Below are 15,496 nucleotides of genomic sequence, written 5' to 3' on the forward strand. Positions count from 1 at the left end.
GTGTTCTTTAATTGGAAATAAACAATGTCACACAGAGGAGGTAGAGGAGCTCATGGCAGGTGTGCTAGTTACAGACCCACCGGACCAGACGGAAGGCCCAAGAAGCACGTTTTAGACGGACCAACAAAAGACGGAAAGGATCCGAGGAGGACTTACGTTCCAGGTGGAAAGAACGAAAGTGCCGAAGAAAAAAAAAAAAGAAGGGAGGAAGAGAGAAAGAGAGAAAAGGAGCAGGAAAGAAAGGAAGACAGAGAAAGAATGGCAAGAAACCAGAGAGCTGGACTGGACGACGACGGCGAGCCTAGAGCCAAGCGACCCACTGGAGGGGCTGACAATTACCAAGAGCCTTTTGAATTTAACAACCCTGCTACTCCAACAGGGGCAACTCCCGAAGGTGGTGACGAAGACATGGGTGGTGGTGGTGGTGAAGACGAACCTAACCCTTTTCAAGAGGACCCAGAGGATACACCTTCGGCACCAGAGCCTGGAGACAGGACTGGCAAAAACTGGGGGTATGGGCAGTATGCTCCCTTTTCAGCCAGTGCCTATACAAACTATGCAAGCAAGACAAACAACACCACAGAGAGGAGACACAGGCAAGGAGAGCTGATCACCTACCTCAGGGGAGCCGCTGCAGAGCTGATAGAAACTCCAGACGATTTTACACGACTGCCCATGATAGTGTCTCAGACTTCTCCCACAAAGTGGCCACAGCCCTACAATGGAACCCTGAACGAACTGTGCAAGAAATGTGGTTTTGCACCAAACAACATGGTGAAGATCAGGCACACCACTGGCTATGCCAAAGTCCGAGGACAAGCGACTCCTGGAGGAGTCACCATTGATGCAGGAAAGTATCAAGGCAGAAGAGCAGTGTTGCCTGGACAGGGATACACTTCCAGAGCTTACAACTTGCTCTACAGCTACAAGAGCTTGACTGTCACCATGACAAAGGTGGTCACCAAAAAGGGTGTGCAGATTGGCCGAATTGGAGGCAAACCTCACCATGGAGCCTTCCTCATCACGACTGACTGGTTGACTTACAACCTGTACAACATCTATAACACCCAGATAGACAACAGGCCTGGAGACATATTTGACCTCATCTACTTCTTCAATCAAGCCACCAGAGGACTGGAAGAGAGAGGTTCTCCGATACAGGTGTCCATAGAGGAAGGCAATGCTTTTGCTTTTGCATCCAAAGCTGCCTACCCTTCAGCTGGGCAGAGAAGCCTTCCACTACATGACCAAGCTCAAAGAAAGGAATCCAGACCAGTACCAGAAACTTCTGACCGACCCAGACCTCAAAAGGTTCTATGTCGACGGATGGGGAAGTGTGGACCTGAACACTGGCAAGAAAATAGACGATCAACATTATTAGTGACGTAATAACTGTGTATATAAGCAGTGGTGTGTGTGTGTGCTGATCATAATTGTTTTCATTGAACTTTAAACATGACCACTCAACTGAAAACCGATGTTGCTCAACTCTTGAATCACGATATTGTTGTTTCAGCCGACAATGTCAAGTCTATGCTGGCCCATATCTGCAACCCTAAGTTCTTTGTCAGAGCTGAGACAGAAATAGAGAAGTTCCAAGTCGAGATGATACCAGAGTGTGAAGCCTCCGAACTGAACAATCAGCTGTACTGTGAGCTTTCTCACTTTGAGTGCCCGGTGGAACTCTACTACAAAGCTTTCACTTTGATCAGAGCCAACACTGTCAAGGTCCTTAGCCGAACTCCAGCTGCACGCATGCTCAAGAACCTGGTCAAAAGCAAACACTCTGAGCTGGACATATTGGACATCTTGCTCTATGCTTCTGTCTTTGGTCCTGCCAAGTCTCTGGAACTCAAACAAGCTTTCGAGGAAGAGGTTGCAACTTTGTCCAGTCCTGCAGAGATAGAAGACAAAATCATTGTTGGAATGGGAAAAGACACTTCGGAATTCATTGAGTCCAATGGATGGAGCTATCAGCTGCATCCCGAAAAGCTTGGTCAGAAGAGGCCTGCCGTTTACGAAGAGCCTACTCCCTCTCCAGAGGCTAAGCGGAGTCGCACCGACGAAGATGCTCTGAGAGAAAGCAAAACTGCCAGCACGGCTTTCTTGGACTCCATCAACTCGCTGGACACCACTGCCTTTGACAAACTAATCAGAATGGGAGTGTTCAAGAGTCAGTGGGGCTACAATGGCTACAGCAAAGTGATGGGAACCAACCTGCTTGCAAAAGGCTCTCAGCAAGAAGATGTGAGAAAGACCCTGTCCAGGATCTTTGTCTTGGTGAATTACTGTGACACATTTGACGAGTTTATCCAGAAACTCACCAGCTGCATTTTCTCTGAGAACGTTGCCGGACAAAGAATTGGCCAGTTGATTGGACATGGAGGAGGACTGTTTGACATGTTTTGCAAGTATAATGGTCCTAAGGGAGAGATGGCAAACGAGAAAGCCAAGCTGTTCAAGAAGCCCCAGCCTGGAGTGACTGTTGAAGATCAAGTGCAAACAATGTTTTCTAAAGCCCCTCAAGTGGCAGTGGTGGAGACAGTAGGAGTGGGCGGACTTTTCGATTAGATTAGTATATATTGTGCATGATTGACAGTTATTTGCTATGTGATTTGTGCAAACATGAATTTTGACAACTGTGAACTCCAGTACTTGATAAATAATGGCCTTGTGCTGAAGCTCCCTACTCTAGACAATGTGGAAGCATATCTGAACACTTACTACTTGGAGCCAACTGACGTGCTTTTTCTCACCAAATACGACTATGTCCAGTACAATCCAGACTATGCTCTTTTCAGAAGACAGCATCTCACCAATGCTCAAATAGACGAAGCTTACGATAAAACCAGCAAAGAGTGCTTGATGGACACAATGGAGAAGACTGGAATAAATGTCAACCCCATGACTTACAAAGAAACAGACATGTGGTGTGTCACCTTTCCTGCTTGCCCTCCCTGCTCTTTGGCCATGCAGTCTCAGTTTGAAGACATGTCTACTGCCTACTACTACAAGACTATGTCTTACAGGCTGACTCCTGCTCAGAGAGACGTTTTCACTTACTATGAAATGATAAAAGAACATATACGTGCAACCCAAGTTGGATCGACTTGGACAAGACAGCCCACTCCGACTTCTTTTCTTTTTGCTCACTTTGCCATGGAAGATGCCAGGAAAAATGTGCTGGAGTTGTTTGGCATCAGGTATCACGAACACTCCTTTTCCGAGAATGTGCAGACTAAGTTCATTGGCAACGACTCTGTCCGGTTGACTTACCCTCCCCAAACTGTCAGACTCTGTTTGCTTCTTACAGTTGGTCACGATGGTCATGTCAGGGCAATGCTCGAAGGACCTTACGAAAACCTTGTGGCCATTGGCAGGACAAGGAACCAGTTTTTCAAGTCTGTCAAACTGAAGAACACAGGCCATGCAACGTGTGCAACACAGCAGTACAGATTTGTCAGGAAGTTCTTGAACAGTAGGTGTGTCGTTCAGGACCCGGATGTAGAACTAGACGACGTATATAAGCAGCTGGATGTGGTTCAAACCAAAATTGTCTACCCGGTATTAACAGACAGACCTGCACCTTCGTCTAAATACTGTGTAGCCGCTCATTTCCCCAGCAACGAAGTGATAGAGAAAGGATGGGTGACACTGTGTTCTGCGTTCTTAACCTGCCAGACTCGGTTGACGATGAGGAAATTACGCGGTATGCTGACAGTGTTATCATGCGTAGAGTCGAAAGTGTCTTTGGTCGTTGCTCTGCATACTACACTGTTGAACATGGTGAATCCAGAAATCACAGACATTTGAACATACTCTATCAATTTGGACAGACTATAGATAAAGAGATATTATTAGGTATATTGAAATCTATCACAACTCTCACTGATATAACTACCATGTATGTTAACAATACTGAAGCAATGATTGATTATATGACCAAAGAGGACGATTGTTACATAGCTGACGGGGGGTCAACCGATGAGTTGAGGGACGAAGATGTTTACAGGATACAAAACCTGTTGAACAGGACTGGCAATGTCCAGCGCCGTAAGCGACCCAGAGAAAATGACAGTGCTGGTCCTTCGGCCAAGCGACCGAGAGAGCATGTCAATCGAGCTGACATGCTGCTCGAACATGTGGACGGCCTGCTCAACAACGGTTTGCACAGTGTCAATGCCATATCTACTCACTATTGGAACATGCGAGCAAAAAGTCGAGAAGGAGCCAGCATGTTCAGGCTGTACACCCAAAATGCGAACAAGGTCAAGATGCATGTGACACAGTTCCTGAAGATGACCAGCAAGCAAAGTGCCAAGGCAGACAACCTGGCCATGCCTTACAGCACCTATGGCAAGTGGTACGAGTGCATGCAGATCATAGGCAAGCGCCGAGGCATTGACTTCATGAGGCGCCTGTCCATGCTCCTCCTGCCCCGAGACAGAGTGCTGGACAACTCCACTGCAGTGGTGTGTGTCGGACCGCCGAGGTGTGGTAAGAGCTGGTGCACCCTCTGGGCAGAGTGGCTCGACACTCTTGTTCACCTGAAAATCAAAGAAGTGGGAGTTGGAAAGTATGAAGCCCTCCTTTATAACGAGATTTGTGTGTTTGACGACCCAGAATGTGGAGAGTGGCTGGACGACAGACAGACCATAGCCAACATCATGACAGGGCACAACTGCTCTGTGAAAGTGTACTCTGCCACAGAAATGATTGTGAAACCTGTCCACATCATGGTCAAGTGCAATGAGCTTCCACCGACTGCCGAAGACCAACACTCCATGCTTGGCAGAAGGCTGGACATATACTCTTTCTCTCCTTGTGACATACGAGAACCCATTCCAGAAGACTACAACTACTTGCTATGTCTCAAGTACTTTGTCAATGCGAGGGACCACTTGATCAGGTACAGAATGCCCTGCTCTTGTGCTGCACTGTTTGAAGACTCGAGGAAGTGGTGCTTTGTCAGGAAGAGAGGAGACCCCTTGTTGCTGTGTGGACGAAGTGTCGAAGAGTTGCAGACCGAGTCGGAGCGAGTGGTCAAAGAGTTCACAGATCATGGTGGAATTGTGGACTGCACCTTCCTCAAGAGGAACATCCCGATGAGATGCACCGAAGAACCGCAAGAAGCCACACAAACTGAACACTAGCAGTATAAATGTGCATGCATTGTTGTGATGAATTCATTATGCCTTGGTTGATCGAAATTCTTGTATCGATATTTATCAAAATCATGACTGAATCAACTGTGGATTCCACCACCAAACCCTTTGTCTTGATACTCGAAGGCAACAAAAAGGAATACTTTGACACCGACGAAGAACTGCAGGCTGCCATAGAAAAACTTAAAGCAGACAAAGCGGCCGAGATGGAAGCAAACAAACGCCCTGATGTTAAACTAAATGTTTGGTTTGGCAACGAAATCATTGGCAACGAAAAAGAAATTGCTTTGTCGCAGGAAAAAAATGTACGTGCTGCACAGCAAGTGGAAGTTGACGAAACAATGGGAATGACAAAATCAGAGACCAGAGACATGCTACTCAAGAAATTCAAAGAAGCTATAGACAAAAAAGAATCTGTCGAGTTCCTCACTGCAGAAAGTGTGGTTGCCACTCTTGCCGCTGGAACAAGCATTGGACAACAAATCCTTGATGTCACTGATGCTGCCCTGCCCGATGAAGTCGAAGTGGAAGCTATTTCTGACGACGAAGAAAAAACACTCGAAAAACACTTGCTTACACACAAATGCGAAAGTATGTGCTTCAAGTACGAACATCTTGTGTATGATCACGAAGAAAAGAAAGGCCAAGTGATGTCTTTGATGTCTGTCTCCACCATGCGAATCATTGGATCTGACAACAAAATCACCAGCTATGACGACTGTGTCTCTTTTGTGGAAAAGCTTGACTACATGCATGCTGTCAACTACACCGACTACCTCTACCTCTACCTCTCGAAACTTGGTTACAAGTATTCTCTGTGTCTTCCTCAAGATGTGCTAGAAAAGTTTGTTTTCCAAGTTGATGCTGTTGTCATGTCTATGCTCACCTTCTGCGAAGTGCTGGAGGGACATCCCATGGAAGTGCTTGGACGACTTCTTCTCGAATTCGATCTCATTCTGGCCAATCAACCGTGGCGCATCCTTCATGTTCTGAGAGCTTGCTTTGAAAAGAACTATGGCACAACACAGTTAGATTTGAAAGAAGACATTGGAAAACTCATGATGTGCATCAATTTCCTGGACGAGTGTGCACTCACTGTTGTTACACATGTCACTGCAGCCTTTTCCTACATGTCTAAAGATGCTCGAATTGTTCAACGCTGTTTTGGTGCCATACACTCTGGAATGGCAAATGCAGTTGACCCTCCAAGGATGCTCAATTCTCTGGTCCACTGGGCAGGCAAGACTGACATGGGCAAAGCAGTTATACCCACATCTATTTATGCCTTTGTCAAAAAGATCTTACTCCTTGTCCACTATGTGCAGAAGAATGTGTGTGACTGTACCAAATACAACCCCTCCTTCATCTGTTGTCCGACAAACAACACTGTTACTGGAGACTTGGAGTTTTGTTCTTGGTGCCCCATACATGGAGACACCGAAAATGCACTGGACTGCATGCAGATCAATCAATGCATACTGGATGTGGGCGAGCAAGACAAAGACAAGTACGATCCTCGTGGAAAGCAAGGACCTTCCTCTGTGTGCAGCATCACTGTCACCCAGACCTTTGACCCTTTGACATCCTCACCAATTCTCTTCTGTCTGTGAATGCCCTGGGTGAGCAAGTGGGAAGTGCCAGCATCACTCAGAAAGTTCACTCTCCCACTGTAAGCTGTCAAGTGGGATCTCACTAAAACAAACTCACACTTGGCGAAGACAACTACTTTGAAGGCTCTTGTGTGTTGGGATCTGACTCGAATCACACACAAAGAGACACTCTAGGTGTACTTGTGCCTGGGCAAATGTATCGAATGATGGACGGAGACAAGATCAAGACATGCATATCTGAGGAACTTGTCCAAAAGTGCATTGATATAGCTGCTCCACATGGACTGAGAACCAAGCTCCTGAGTCCCAATCTCGATCCTTTCAAAGAACACTTTGTCATGTGTGCTTCCTCCAAAGACAGCCAGTTCTCTGCCAAGCAAAACGAATTCTTGCTGAAGGGCCGCACTGGACTTATAGAGAGAGACAAGTACAGTGCAGACGACAGCATTTGTGCCCAGATGGCTGCCATGGTCTTGCCCTTTTACGAACAAGTCGATTCAAGAAAAGAAGATGCACTCACTCCAAGAGTCAAAGACACTCTGCTTTCCAGAAATGTGACCCAGCTTGCTCTAGATGCCAAACTCAGACAAGTCAAAACATGCACCATGGACTTCAACTCCTCTGTGTATGGTATAGACAAACCTCTGGACAAAAGCATTGTGACGATTTGCAAAGAGGTTGCTTATGTGCCAGAAAAAGAAGTGCATGCAATGATTCAGAGGAAGACCTATGACAGAAAATATGGAGATGCTGTTGAACTCACCAAAGCAATGGCCAAACTGGATATCCCCGAAATCAGTGAACTGTTTGAGATGTCTAAAGCTGACATGGAGCGAGTGAGGCAAACAATTGACCCCAAACCTGTTGCAGCTTCCACTCCAGTTGCAAAGCCTTCAGGCTCTATAGCTGCTTCAGTCAAGAAACGCAAACGAAAACAAAGAGAAGTGTACGATATGGCCCTGGAAAGAGTAAAGGCTGGAAGGAAAAAGAGGAAGGCACAAAAGTAAACTGTGTGACACTTAGAGTGTTTGGACTGTAGATAGGGTTATTAAATAATGATGTCATGTTTATTAATTTTCAATGTAGTGTGTTTGCTTACCTTTTCCAATTGATAATACTTGTTGTTTGAAAGTGTTTACCCCAAATGAGGTCTAAAATGTGTAGTGAAACCTTCCAAGAGAGGTTCATCACAGTATAAAAGGAGACAAATCATCTAGCTCCATTCATTCTACATTTCCTCTCGATTTTCAACTCAACTCTCTTCACTTGAACACTCTCATGGCAGCCAGAACTCTCTCAAGCAGACAAGTCCTTTACCGTGGAAAAGTTTTAACTGTTCCGACTAAAGACACTGACCCAAGCAAACTGACTAATTTGGACGAGCAAGACAAACTGCAGCTGGTACTGAATGAGCTTCCCCCCATTTCAGACATTGTTGCTGGTGGCGACGAAGAAGACTACTTTGAAAATGCTCAACAACAGCACGACGACGAAGACTCTGATGGATTTGACTTGGCTCTCCTGGTTAACAAATATTCCAAAAACGAAGCACTATCTCCACTTCCAGACTCACCTATACGGTCTGTGCACCTGGATGCAGCCGAGCAACTAGTGACCAGAGACATAGCTGTGGCCCACCAAACAAAAGTCATGAAAGTCACAAAGACTATGGACAACTATGCTGGAACCTTTGAAAAACCAAAAGACATCACCGAGCAAGACCTCTTCAGTCCAGGCACTCCAGATCAAATCTCTCAGTTTGATGTCACAGACTCGCTCATTCCTCAGCCTTCCCCAGTCACTCCTAGATACAGTGCTCAGAAAACTCCAGTGAAGAGGCTGTCCAATGGTAAACGAAAGAGACATGTCACTTCATCGCCAGAACCATCTGACAGCTCGGACTCTGATGCTACAGAGGAAGACGACGACTGTGTGTTCATTGATGACTCTGAAGCTAGTTTCATCCACAAAGAAAAAAAGCCTAAGGGAAAAAACCTTTTTGCAGAAAGTCAAGCAGTGGAGGATGACGATTCATTCCTGGCTGACTCTCCACTTCCACCTGAAGAGCCTGAGTTCCTCAGCAAGAAAACGTTTGACAACAGAGTGGCTGTTGAGAAGAAACACTTAGCCAAATCCAAAAGAAGGATTGACAACCTTTTCAATCCCAAACCCAAATCTAAGAAGAGGCAGAAAGAAGATGCACTGAAAGTCAGGCCCACTTTCAGAAAACCCAAAACACTCAATTATATGGGTGTGCACTACCAAGACTATCCACCAACAACAAAGATGCCTGGAAAAGGAAGCTCTAAGCCTAAGAAAGTACCTTCATCTGAACCAGCAAAAATCAAGCTACCCAAGAAGATGCTCACTCCAGAGTTTGTTGATGATTCTGATGCTGAATCTGATCCAGACATGCCGCCTCTCCCTCCTGCCTTTAAAAAACCTAAAATTGTGCCCGAGAGAAAAGACAGGATGAAGAACAAGCCTGTGAGTATGGATGATCCAGACTACCATATCTTCCCCCACAACACCAGTTACTACAAAACAATTGGCATGAGTAAGGAGAGAACTGTGTGGGACTCCAACATGTACACATGTGCCATCAAGTACATATCTAAGGACGGAGAACTAAGCAAAGCTGACACCATTGAAGCATGCAGAAAATATGGACTCTACACTTGGACTGGAACAATGACATCTAACTACCAACAAAAGATGAAGCCCATTAAGCTTCTTGAAACTATATACGAAAGAATATATGACATTGACTTGACTCCCATCAAAGACTTGATATCAGAAGAAGGTGCATCTACAGACAAGTTTATGAAGCTGGACAAAGCTATGAAGACTAAGTCAAGAATGGTAATTGATCCAATGAACAAACTTGTGAGTGCAATGTCCATACTTGGAATTGAGTATGTCACAGAAAAGCAAGCCGCTGAAGCTATATGGTCAGCGAGTAACACTACTAAATCTCTCTAATATTTTCTATTTTCTGTGCACTGTTTTCTAGTCAGTCAGCCCATCAGGCCGACTCAGATGTATTGTTGTTCAATTACCTTGATCTGTGTGATAATACATTATAGTATGTCATAAATTTCACAGGTACTGAAGTGGCACGGACTTTGAATGCTATGCTGTACCGACACAAGAATGCAGCTGATGGTGCTGATCCGTCCAGCCAAGGTAATAATTATTATATACACGCATGCATATACTATTTAGAACGCCTGAGCCAAGGAGAGACTGAGTCACTTGCGTCGCTTGCATTCTAAGACAAGAGTGACTAGCTCAGCGTACAGGAAGAGGAATTGAGGTTGACCTCCACCAGGATCTGTGCAGCACCATGGCTGAAAGTTCCACTCGTGTGAAAGAGCAAGGTTCTTTTGGAAGAATTTTTTGGGACCAAACAGGAGAAGAATGGCAAGTTGAAGAAGAATGCGAAGTCAATGAGGTGGGAACGTGAAATTGATGTACTATATTCACTGCAGATGGTGCATTTATATCAGACACCTCAGCATATGAGCATATGAGGTATTACGAACCTCAGGGGTGCCATCACAGAGGACCCCAGTCGGGTTTTTTGACGAGCAGCTCATGGACCTGGCCAGGATAGTATGTTGTAATCATCATGGATGAGATGCATATCAGAGAAGATATCGTATAATAATAATTTATTATGACAAACACACAGGTATATATAAAAATTATATGCACTCTAAAATTTACCACATTGGATTTGGACGACATTTCGTTGTAGAACTCATGTTTGATGTGCCACTGTCCAACACCACTGTCCAACACCATCAAATGAGAACTTGAAAAAGTCCATATTCTCAATGAGGACCCTTGAGATTAGGATGATCATGTTGCATCGTAACACCTCGTCATCCTCAGCAGCTGGTAACAATGACAAAACGATTTTTTCTTTGTCATGTTGGTGGGTAAGAATCACTTGTTCACTCAGGTTGCTGAAATCAACTCGGTCAGACACAGGCTTGTTGATCCCAACTCTCATATACCGCTGTTTAATTCCTTTGTCGGTTATCAATTATACACACTCAGTTAAAAAATATTATTATAATTATATACATTCAGTGAACTTATAATGAGTGATGTTATACCGTGGGGCAAAGTAGGAGTTGTGTTAGGAGGTGCAGAGGCTGAGGATGGTGCAGCTGCGTGATCGTCATCATCATCATCATCATCATCAGTACATTCTCTCCCATCACCTGAAGACAAGCCGGTATCAGATCCATCGTCCTCTTCATCTGATGTTATTGGAGACATACTCATCCACGAGATATCGGAGTCTGAATCAGAGTGTTCACAGAGCCATCAAAAAGACTACCATAACATTCGAGCTCTTCAAAGAGGCCATTCCTTGACTTATTCTCTTCCAATAGTGTCCAGCAATCTGATAACCGAAGGGTGAGAGATCAATTTCGCCAGCCGTTGGTACACCTGCATGTGAAATGTTTATAGACATACCTGCTTAGAGCAATGACCAGCAGAGAATTGATCTTTTGCACCAACCACGCCCCTTTCTTGGGACCACACCCACCAATTAGTGGGCACATAAATAATAATATTATATTAAACGCAACAACAAAGAGACTGAGTCCTGTACTATATACTTAGAATTTCCATCATTGCCATTCGCCTTGGGTGCATCCTAACAAACTGGTCAATGGCTGCTTCAATGTCAATGGGAATGTCACGGTGTATTTGCAGAAGAGTAAGTCCAGTCAGTCGAGTATTAGTCATTGAAGATCTAAACGCTGTCTTGATCCTTTTTAGTCCGCTAAAGGATCTTTCAGCTTTCAGCTGAGCAGGAGGTGACTGGTAGAGTACAGAGGATCTTGATCAGAGTGGATATGTTTGGGTACATAGAGCTAATATGTCTCAAGGTGAGTATGAGGCTTGTGGGCAAGCTGCTCTTTCCATGATTGTTTAGATGTGTTTTCCACTTTATCTGCCAGCTATGTAGCTCACTCTCCAAACATTCAGGTGATTGTAGATCATCTTAGCTTTGAACCTGGACACGCATTCATCACGATCAAAAGTAACAATCAGAGAGGGAATTAACGAGAGGCCCAACAAGGCTGTTGGAGATGATCAAGTACTGGAATCGATATCGTGCGACAAAAGTATCCTTCGGGGGTGTCTGCTGGGACATTGTCGCGGTGGGCTTGCCTACCACATCTCCTGGGCACTGATGGCTCTATGCCCACTTTTGTTAGCATCTCGGTAATGGTAAGGAACCATTGAGCGTGATCTGTATCAATGTTATCTCGTACAGGTTGCACTGATGCCATAACATTGTCGATCTCTTTTACAGCTGTCACAATTGTCACAATATCCTTTGCCTCGGCCTGGAGGGATGCCGTCAATGCTTGGAGGTACGTGAGACAAGCGTCGGTGATCACAAGTGCACTGACGAAGGTAATCGCCATCTGGGCTCCACAATTTAGCACATATATTCTCCATGCAGTCCACAACCGAGAAATAAAGCCGTTTAAAGACTGCTACAGCATCGATTCGTTGAATCCATCGTGTTCTGCACATGTCCTTGAGTTTTTGTGAGGTTGACGTTGGCTGACGATCACAAATTGCCTTTTCAAAAGCTCTTTGGCGTTTTGGATGAGCAGCGAAAAACTGGTACACTCTCCCTACAATCCCTACCATGTTACAAACACTTGTAACCTCAAGGGATTTCACAACAGCCAGGTTCAGACAGTGAGAAGCACAATGAAGGTAGATGGCAAGAGGATACTTCTTTCGTATCAGACCGAACCAGCCATGTTCCCAGCCCGAAGGTGTGACAGATCAAGGCCTAATTCTTCCAGTGAACTCGTGATTTTAGTGGCAATATCATTACCAGTAATTCCAGAATCACACTCAAAAAAACCAACCAGGTCCATGAGTGTTGTGTTGTCAACATACCGCAAGACAATGCTAAGCTGCTCCCTGTTCGAAACATCCGTTAGTAAACCACTGGGCTGCCTTGATCTTGTCGATGATGTGGTTAGTTACTTGCTCTGCTAGCACTCTGATGATTTGATTTTGTATTGTTTTTGATGTGTAAATTGCGTTTCGTGCCGCAGTGCTAAGATGCTCGTCAAGGACTGAATTGAGTAGAGCTAAAAGTTGCCATGATTCACTAAATCAAGTGCACTGTCACGGTGGCCACGTAGTGCAAAATTCTGTCGACCGCACAAAAGTATCGTCTTCATGAGTTTTTGACAATTCGTAGATAGTCTATCAGCCAAAACACTGCTCATCCTCTGCTGGATGTTAGGCTGTTGACCAGACATGGACTTCTTTAATTCGTCTGCTTGAACAATTGCTGCCTTGTGGTACCATGCTTATGGAGGGTTTCTAAAGCCTTCTTGAAGTTAGTGACAGCACGACTGACTAACACGACTGACTAACACGCCTGGTCTAGATCCATGGTACCCACTGCGAGCAAAAAGAACACAGGGGAGACAGAAACCACCCTTCTCTACCTTACTGTAAACAAGCCATGGAAAAGTCTGAAGCCATTGACGCTGGAATGAACGGCCATAAGTATCCTTGGGGAAGCTGTAGTTTGCAGGAGGCTGAAAGTGGTTGGTGAGCAACGCATATCGAGTGCTAGAACTAGTGCTGAGAGAACCGATCACCCCAGCTACATCTTGGGTGTAACTGTGTCCAGTGCGGGACGCTTGGTGGGAGGAGAGTCACAGTCATCATCACTGGGTATCTTCATTATCATGAGAACTTGCAGATTGATCTGGAGTTGGAGTTGGACTGTTATCTCCGGCAGTAGAACTGATTCCCAAATCTGATACAAAAATCTATTAATTTTTTTTATTTAGTTATTTTCATTACCAGTATCTTCATCTTCATTTTCCACTGTTTCTTTCTGTTTCTGGAAAAACTTCAGAATTGACATGGTGAAATTGAATTCAAATTTTTGTGCATCCTCATCATTGCTAATTCATTCATTTTTAGTGGTTTTTTGTGTTTCCTGCATGCATGACTCATCAAAATTATTGTTCATGCTCAGTATTAAACTGGGTGTGCCCGTCGTTACGGATATCGAGTCACTAGCTAGGTCTAGATCTATATGAGTATCCTTCAGGCAGGCTTGTCATCAAGTCAGACACTCATAGGACTAAGGTAGGAATTCTTGAGGCCAGGGGGGTGCTCAAGCCCCCAAAGCCCCCCACTGGATCCGCCCCTGCCAACTACTGCATTAGTGTTTGAGCGTGGAATTTTGGTTTTTGCAGCTGAGAAAAGGAGCTGTGGTGCATGCGTTGAAAGCTCATCCAGTAGCATGTCCCAGTTAAACTGCTTGAGATGGTCAGGATTGTGGCTTTGTAAGATGGAATTCACTGGATCAGATGCCATGGCTTTGATTTCCCTGGCCAGCTCCTTCCCAATAGTGTTTACAATGTGCTTCTTGGTTGTAACACTGCCTCAATTGCAATTGTTTTGTGACTTTTACGAGCAACTGCTTTGCCAATGTGCTTTCGCCGTGGAGTAAGCCGTGGAGTAAGCACAAATGTCTTGGGTTTGGTATAACCAACACGTATCTAAATCAGTATAGTGCATGGTTGAATATAAGACTTGCTACATCTGGAGAGAGGGGGAAGTTTCCTGTGTGCTGGCTGTCAGCACAAAATGACACAGGAATTTGCTGTGACTGTGACTGTGAGTCAGACTGACTGCTACTAACATATCTAAAGACTTTTCTTATATTGGCTTGGATGTTTTGATGATATGCACGAAAGCATTTCAAGCATATCTTGGGAGGTCTTTGACTGTCTTCACCGTTGAGAATCTTATCAATGTCCACACCTTCTCCTAGTTCCTCATTCTCCACAAAAAGCTTTATAAAGTCTGGAGCAGTCAGGGATCTTCTTTCTGTAGGGCCAGGGATTGCACCACAACCAAGACAATGCATAATTGCTAACTGCCAAATAATTATGAGGTGCTGTAACACTTATCAATCAGACAGATAGCTCAGTGTCTATTATGTATCATGTATAGGGTGTTAGTAGTATAGGGTGTTAGTAGGTCCTACTCTCTTGTATTAGTAAGGCTAGATAGTTAGATTCACACTTTGCAACAACTCATCATGATATTCACTTCAACACATTTTATCAATTGTAATTCTAATTATACGAAAACAAAACTGAGAATACTGACAAGAAGTTCCATCAGTGCAAGTTCCAACATATACCGCCGGCCAAAGACTAATTGTCTTTTACGTAGAGTGTCGGAACAATCTTGACGACGGGACGAGTATATTCTATTCCAGAACTTGCCCGAATAGTTACTACTCGAACTATACCGTCCTTTCCGGGATGTGTCTTAATGATGAGTAGGGGTGCTTCTCGAGCAATTACAACATCTCCCACAGAGATTTTAGTTGAGGGTGACAACCATTTTGTTACACGTTGCATGGCTGATAAATATTCAGTAGACCATCGGTCCCAAAGGTGCTTCACGAGTAATTGCCAACGTTTCAGCAGTGAGAGATTTTGATGCTTAAATTTGGGATTGGCCAAGGCCACCAAGGGTCGGCCAATTAAAAAATGACCAGGCGTCAATACTTGAATACCATCATCATCGTCACACGGAAGACGAGTTAGTGGTCTGCTGTTGAGACATGCAGTGGTCATTTCCTCCAAGGTGAGTTTAACTGTACCAACAATGCGCTTCTTGAGACTC

At 44.7% G+C, this 15,496-nt stretch overlaps 7 protein-coding genes and 1 pseudogene across 12 annotated transcripts; 7 read left to right on the forward strand and 1 right to left on the reverse strand.

Moving 5' to 3' along the window:
• The first annotated feature begins 24 nt into the window (after nucleotides 1–24).
• On the forward strand, nucleotides 25–1,389 carry LOC135346562 (uncharacterized). Its single transcript, XM_064544226.1, has one exon. The coding sequence runs from the start codon at nucleotides 25–27 to the stop codon at nucleotides 1,387–1,389; it is 1,365 nt and encodes a 454-aa protein (XP_064400296.1).
• A 55-nt stretch (nucleotides 1,390–1,444) lies between these two features.
• Nucleotides 1,445–2,582, forward strand: LOC135346579 (uncharacterized). The gene has a single exon (XM_064544251.1). The coding sequence runs from the start codon at nucleotides 1,456–1,458 to the stop codon at nucleotides 2,569–2,571; it is 1,116 nt and encodes a 371-aa protein (XP_064400321.1). The 5' UTR covers nucleotides 1,445–1,455; the 3' UTR covers nucleotides 2,572–2,582.
• Nucleotides 2,583–2,625: 43 nt separating this feature from the next.
• On the forward strand, nucleotides 2,626–3,813 carry LOC135346571 (uncharacterized). Its single transcript, XM_064544237.1, has one exon. It carries the CDS (start codon nucleotides 2,626–2,628, stop codon nucleotides 3,811–3,813), a length of 1,188 nt encoding a protein of 395 aa, XP_064400307.1.
• A 422-nt stretch (nucleotides 3,814–4,235) lies between these two features.
• Nucleotides 4,236–5,153, forward strand: LOC135346595 (uncharacterized). Its single transcript, XM_064544279.1, has one exon. It carries the CDS (start codon nucleotides 4,236–4,238, stop codon nucleotides 5,151–5,153), a length of 918 nt encoding a protein of 305 aa, XP_064400349.1.
• An 8-nt stretch (nucleotides 5,154–5,161) lies between these two features.
• On the forward strand, nucleotides 5,162–6,775 carry LOC135346431 (uncharacterized). The gene has a single exon (XM_064544049.1). The coding sequence runs from the start codon at nucleotides 5,162–5,164 to the stop codon at nucleotides 6,773–6,775; it is 1,614 nt and encodes a 537-aa protein (XP_064400119.1).
• Nucleotides 6,776–6,969: 194 nt separating this feature from the next.
• Nucleotides 6,970–7,782, forward strand: LOC135346604 (uncharacterized). The gene has a single exon (XM_064544290.1). The coding sequence runs from the start codon at nucleotides 6,970–6,972 to the stop codon at nucleotides 7,780–7,782; it is 813 nt and encodes a 270-aa protein (XP_064400360.1).
• A 254-nt stretch (nucleotides 7,783–8,036) lies between these two features.
• LOC135346552 (uncharacterized) lies at nucleotides 8,037–12,602 on the forward strand. 6 transcript variants are annotated; one of them, XM_064544210.1, is made up of 7 exons: nucleotides 8,037–9,726; nucleotides 9,881–10,469; nucleotides 10,536–11,513; nucleotides 11,576–11,685; nucleotides 11,786–12,031; nucleotides 12,117–12,220; nucleotides 12,270–12,602. In XM_064544210.1, the coding sequence occupies exons 1-2, from the start codon at nucleotides 8,054–8,056 to the stop codon at nucleotides 9,885–9,887; spliced, it is 1,680 nt and encodes a 559-aa protein (XP_064400280.1). In that variant the 5' UTR covers nucleotides 8,037–8,053; the 3' UTR covers nucleotides 9,888–10,469; nucleotides 10,536–11,513; nucleotides 11,576–11,685; nucleotides 11,786–12,031; nucleotides 12,117–12,220; nucleotides 12,270–12,602. The 6 variants fall into 6 exon arrangements, with proteins under 6 accessions (XP_064400280.1, XP_064400281.1, XP_064400282.1 ...); XM_064544211.1 differs by having other exon boundaries at nucleotides 9,881–10,229; nucleotides 10,285–11,513; XM_064544212.1 differs by having other exon boundaries at nucleotides 9,881–10,229; nucleotides 10,340–11,513.
• On the reverse strand, nucleotides 12,065–13,526 carry LOC135346432 (uncharacterized; annotated as a pseudogene).
• Nucleotides 13,527–15,496: the final 1,970 nt, after the last annotated feature.

Source organism: Halichondria panicea, chromosome 13 (genome assembly GCF_963675165.1).
Source record: "Halichondria panicea chromosome 13, odHalPani1.1, whole genome shotgun sequence".
Classification (NCBI taxonomy): domain Eukaryota; kingdom Metazoa; phylum Porifera; class Demospongiae; order Suberitida; family Halichondriidae; genus Halichondria; species Halichondria panicea.

Excerpts from the sequence above, each read along its gene's own strand:
- LOC135346562 (XM_064544226.1), top strand. The coding sequence starts at position 25 with ATGTCACACAGAGGAGGTAGAGGAGCTCATGGCAGGTGTGCTAGTTAC.
- LOC135346604 (XM_064544290.1), top strand. The coding sequence starts at position 6,970 with ATGTATCGAATGATGGACGGAGACAAGATCAAGACATGCATATCTGAG.
- LOC135346571 (XM_064544237.1), top strand. The coding sequence starts at position 2,626 with ATGAATTTTGACAACTGTGAACTCCAGTACTTGATAAATAATGGCCTT.
- LOC135346431 (XM_064544049.1), top strand. The coding sequence starts at position 5,162 with ATGTGCATGCATTGTTGTGATGAATTCATTATGCCTTGGTTGATCGAA.
- LOC135346595 (XM_064544279.1), top strand. The coding sequence starts at position 4,236 with ATGTTCAGGCTGTACACCCAAAATGCGAACAAGGTCAAGATGCATGTG.
- LOC135346552 (XM_064544213.1), top strand. The coding sequence starts at position 8,054 with ATGGCAGCCAGAACTCTCTCAAGCAGACAAGTCCTTTACCGTGGAAAA.
- LOC135346579 (XM_064544251.1), top strand. The coding sequence starts at position 1,456 with ATGACCACTCAACTGAAAACCGATGTTGCTCAACTCTTGAATCACGAT.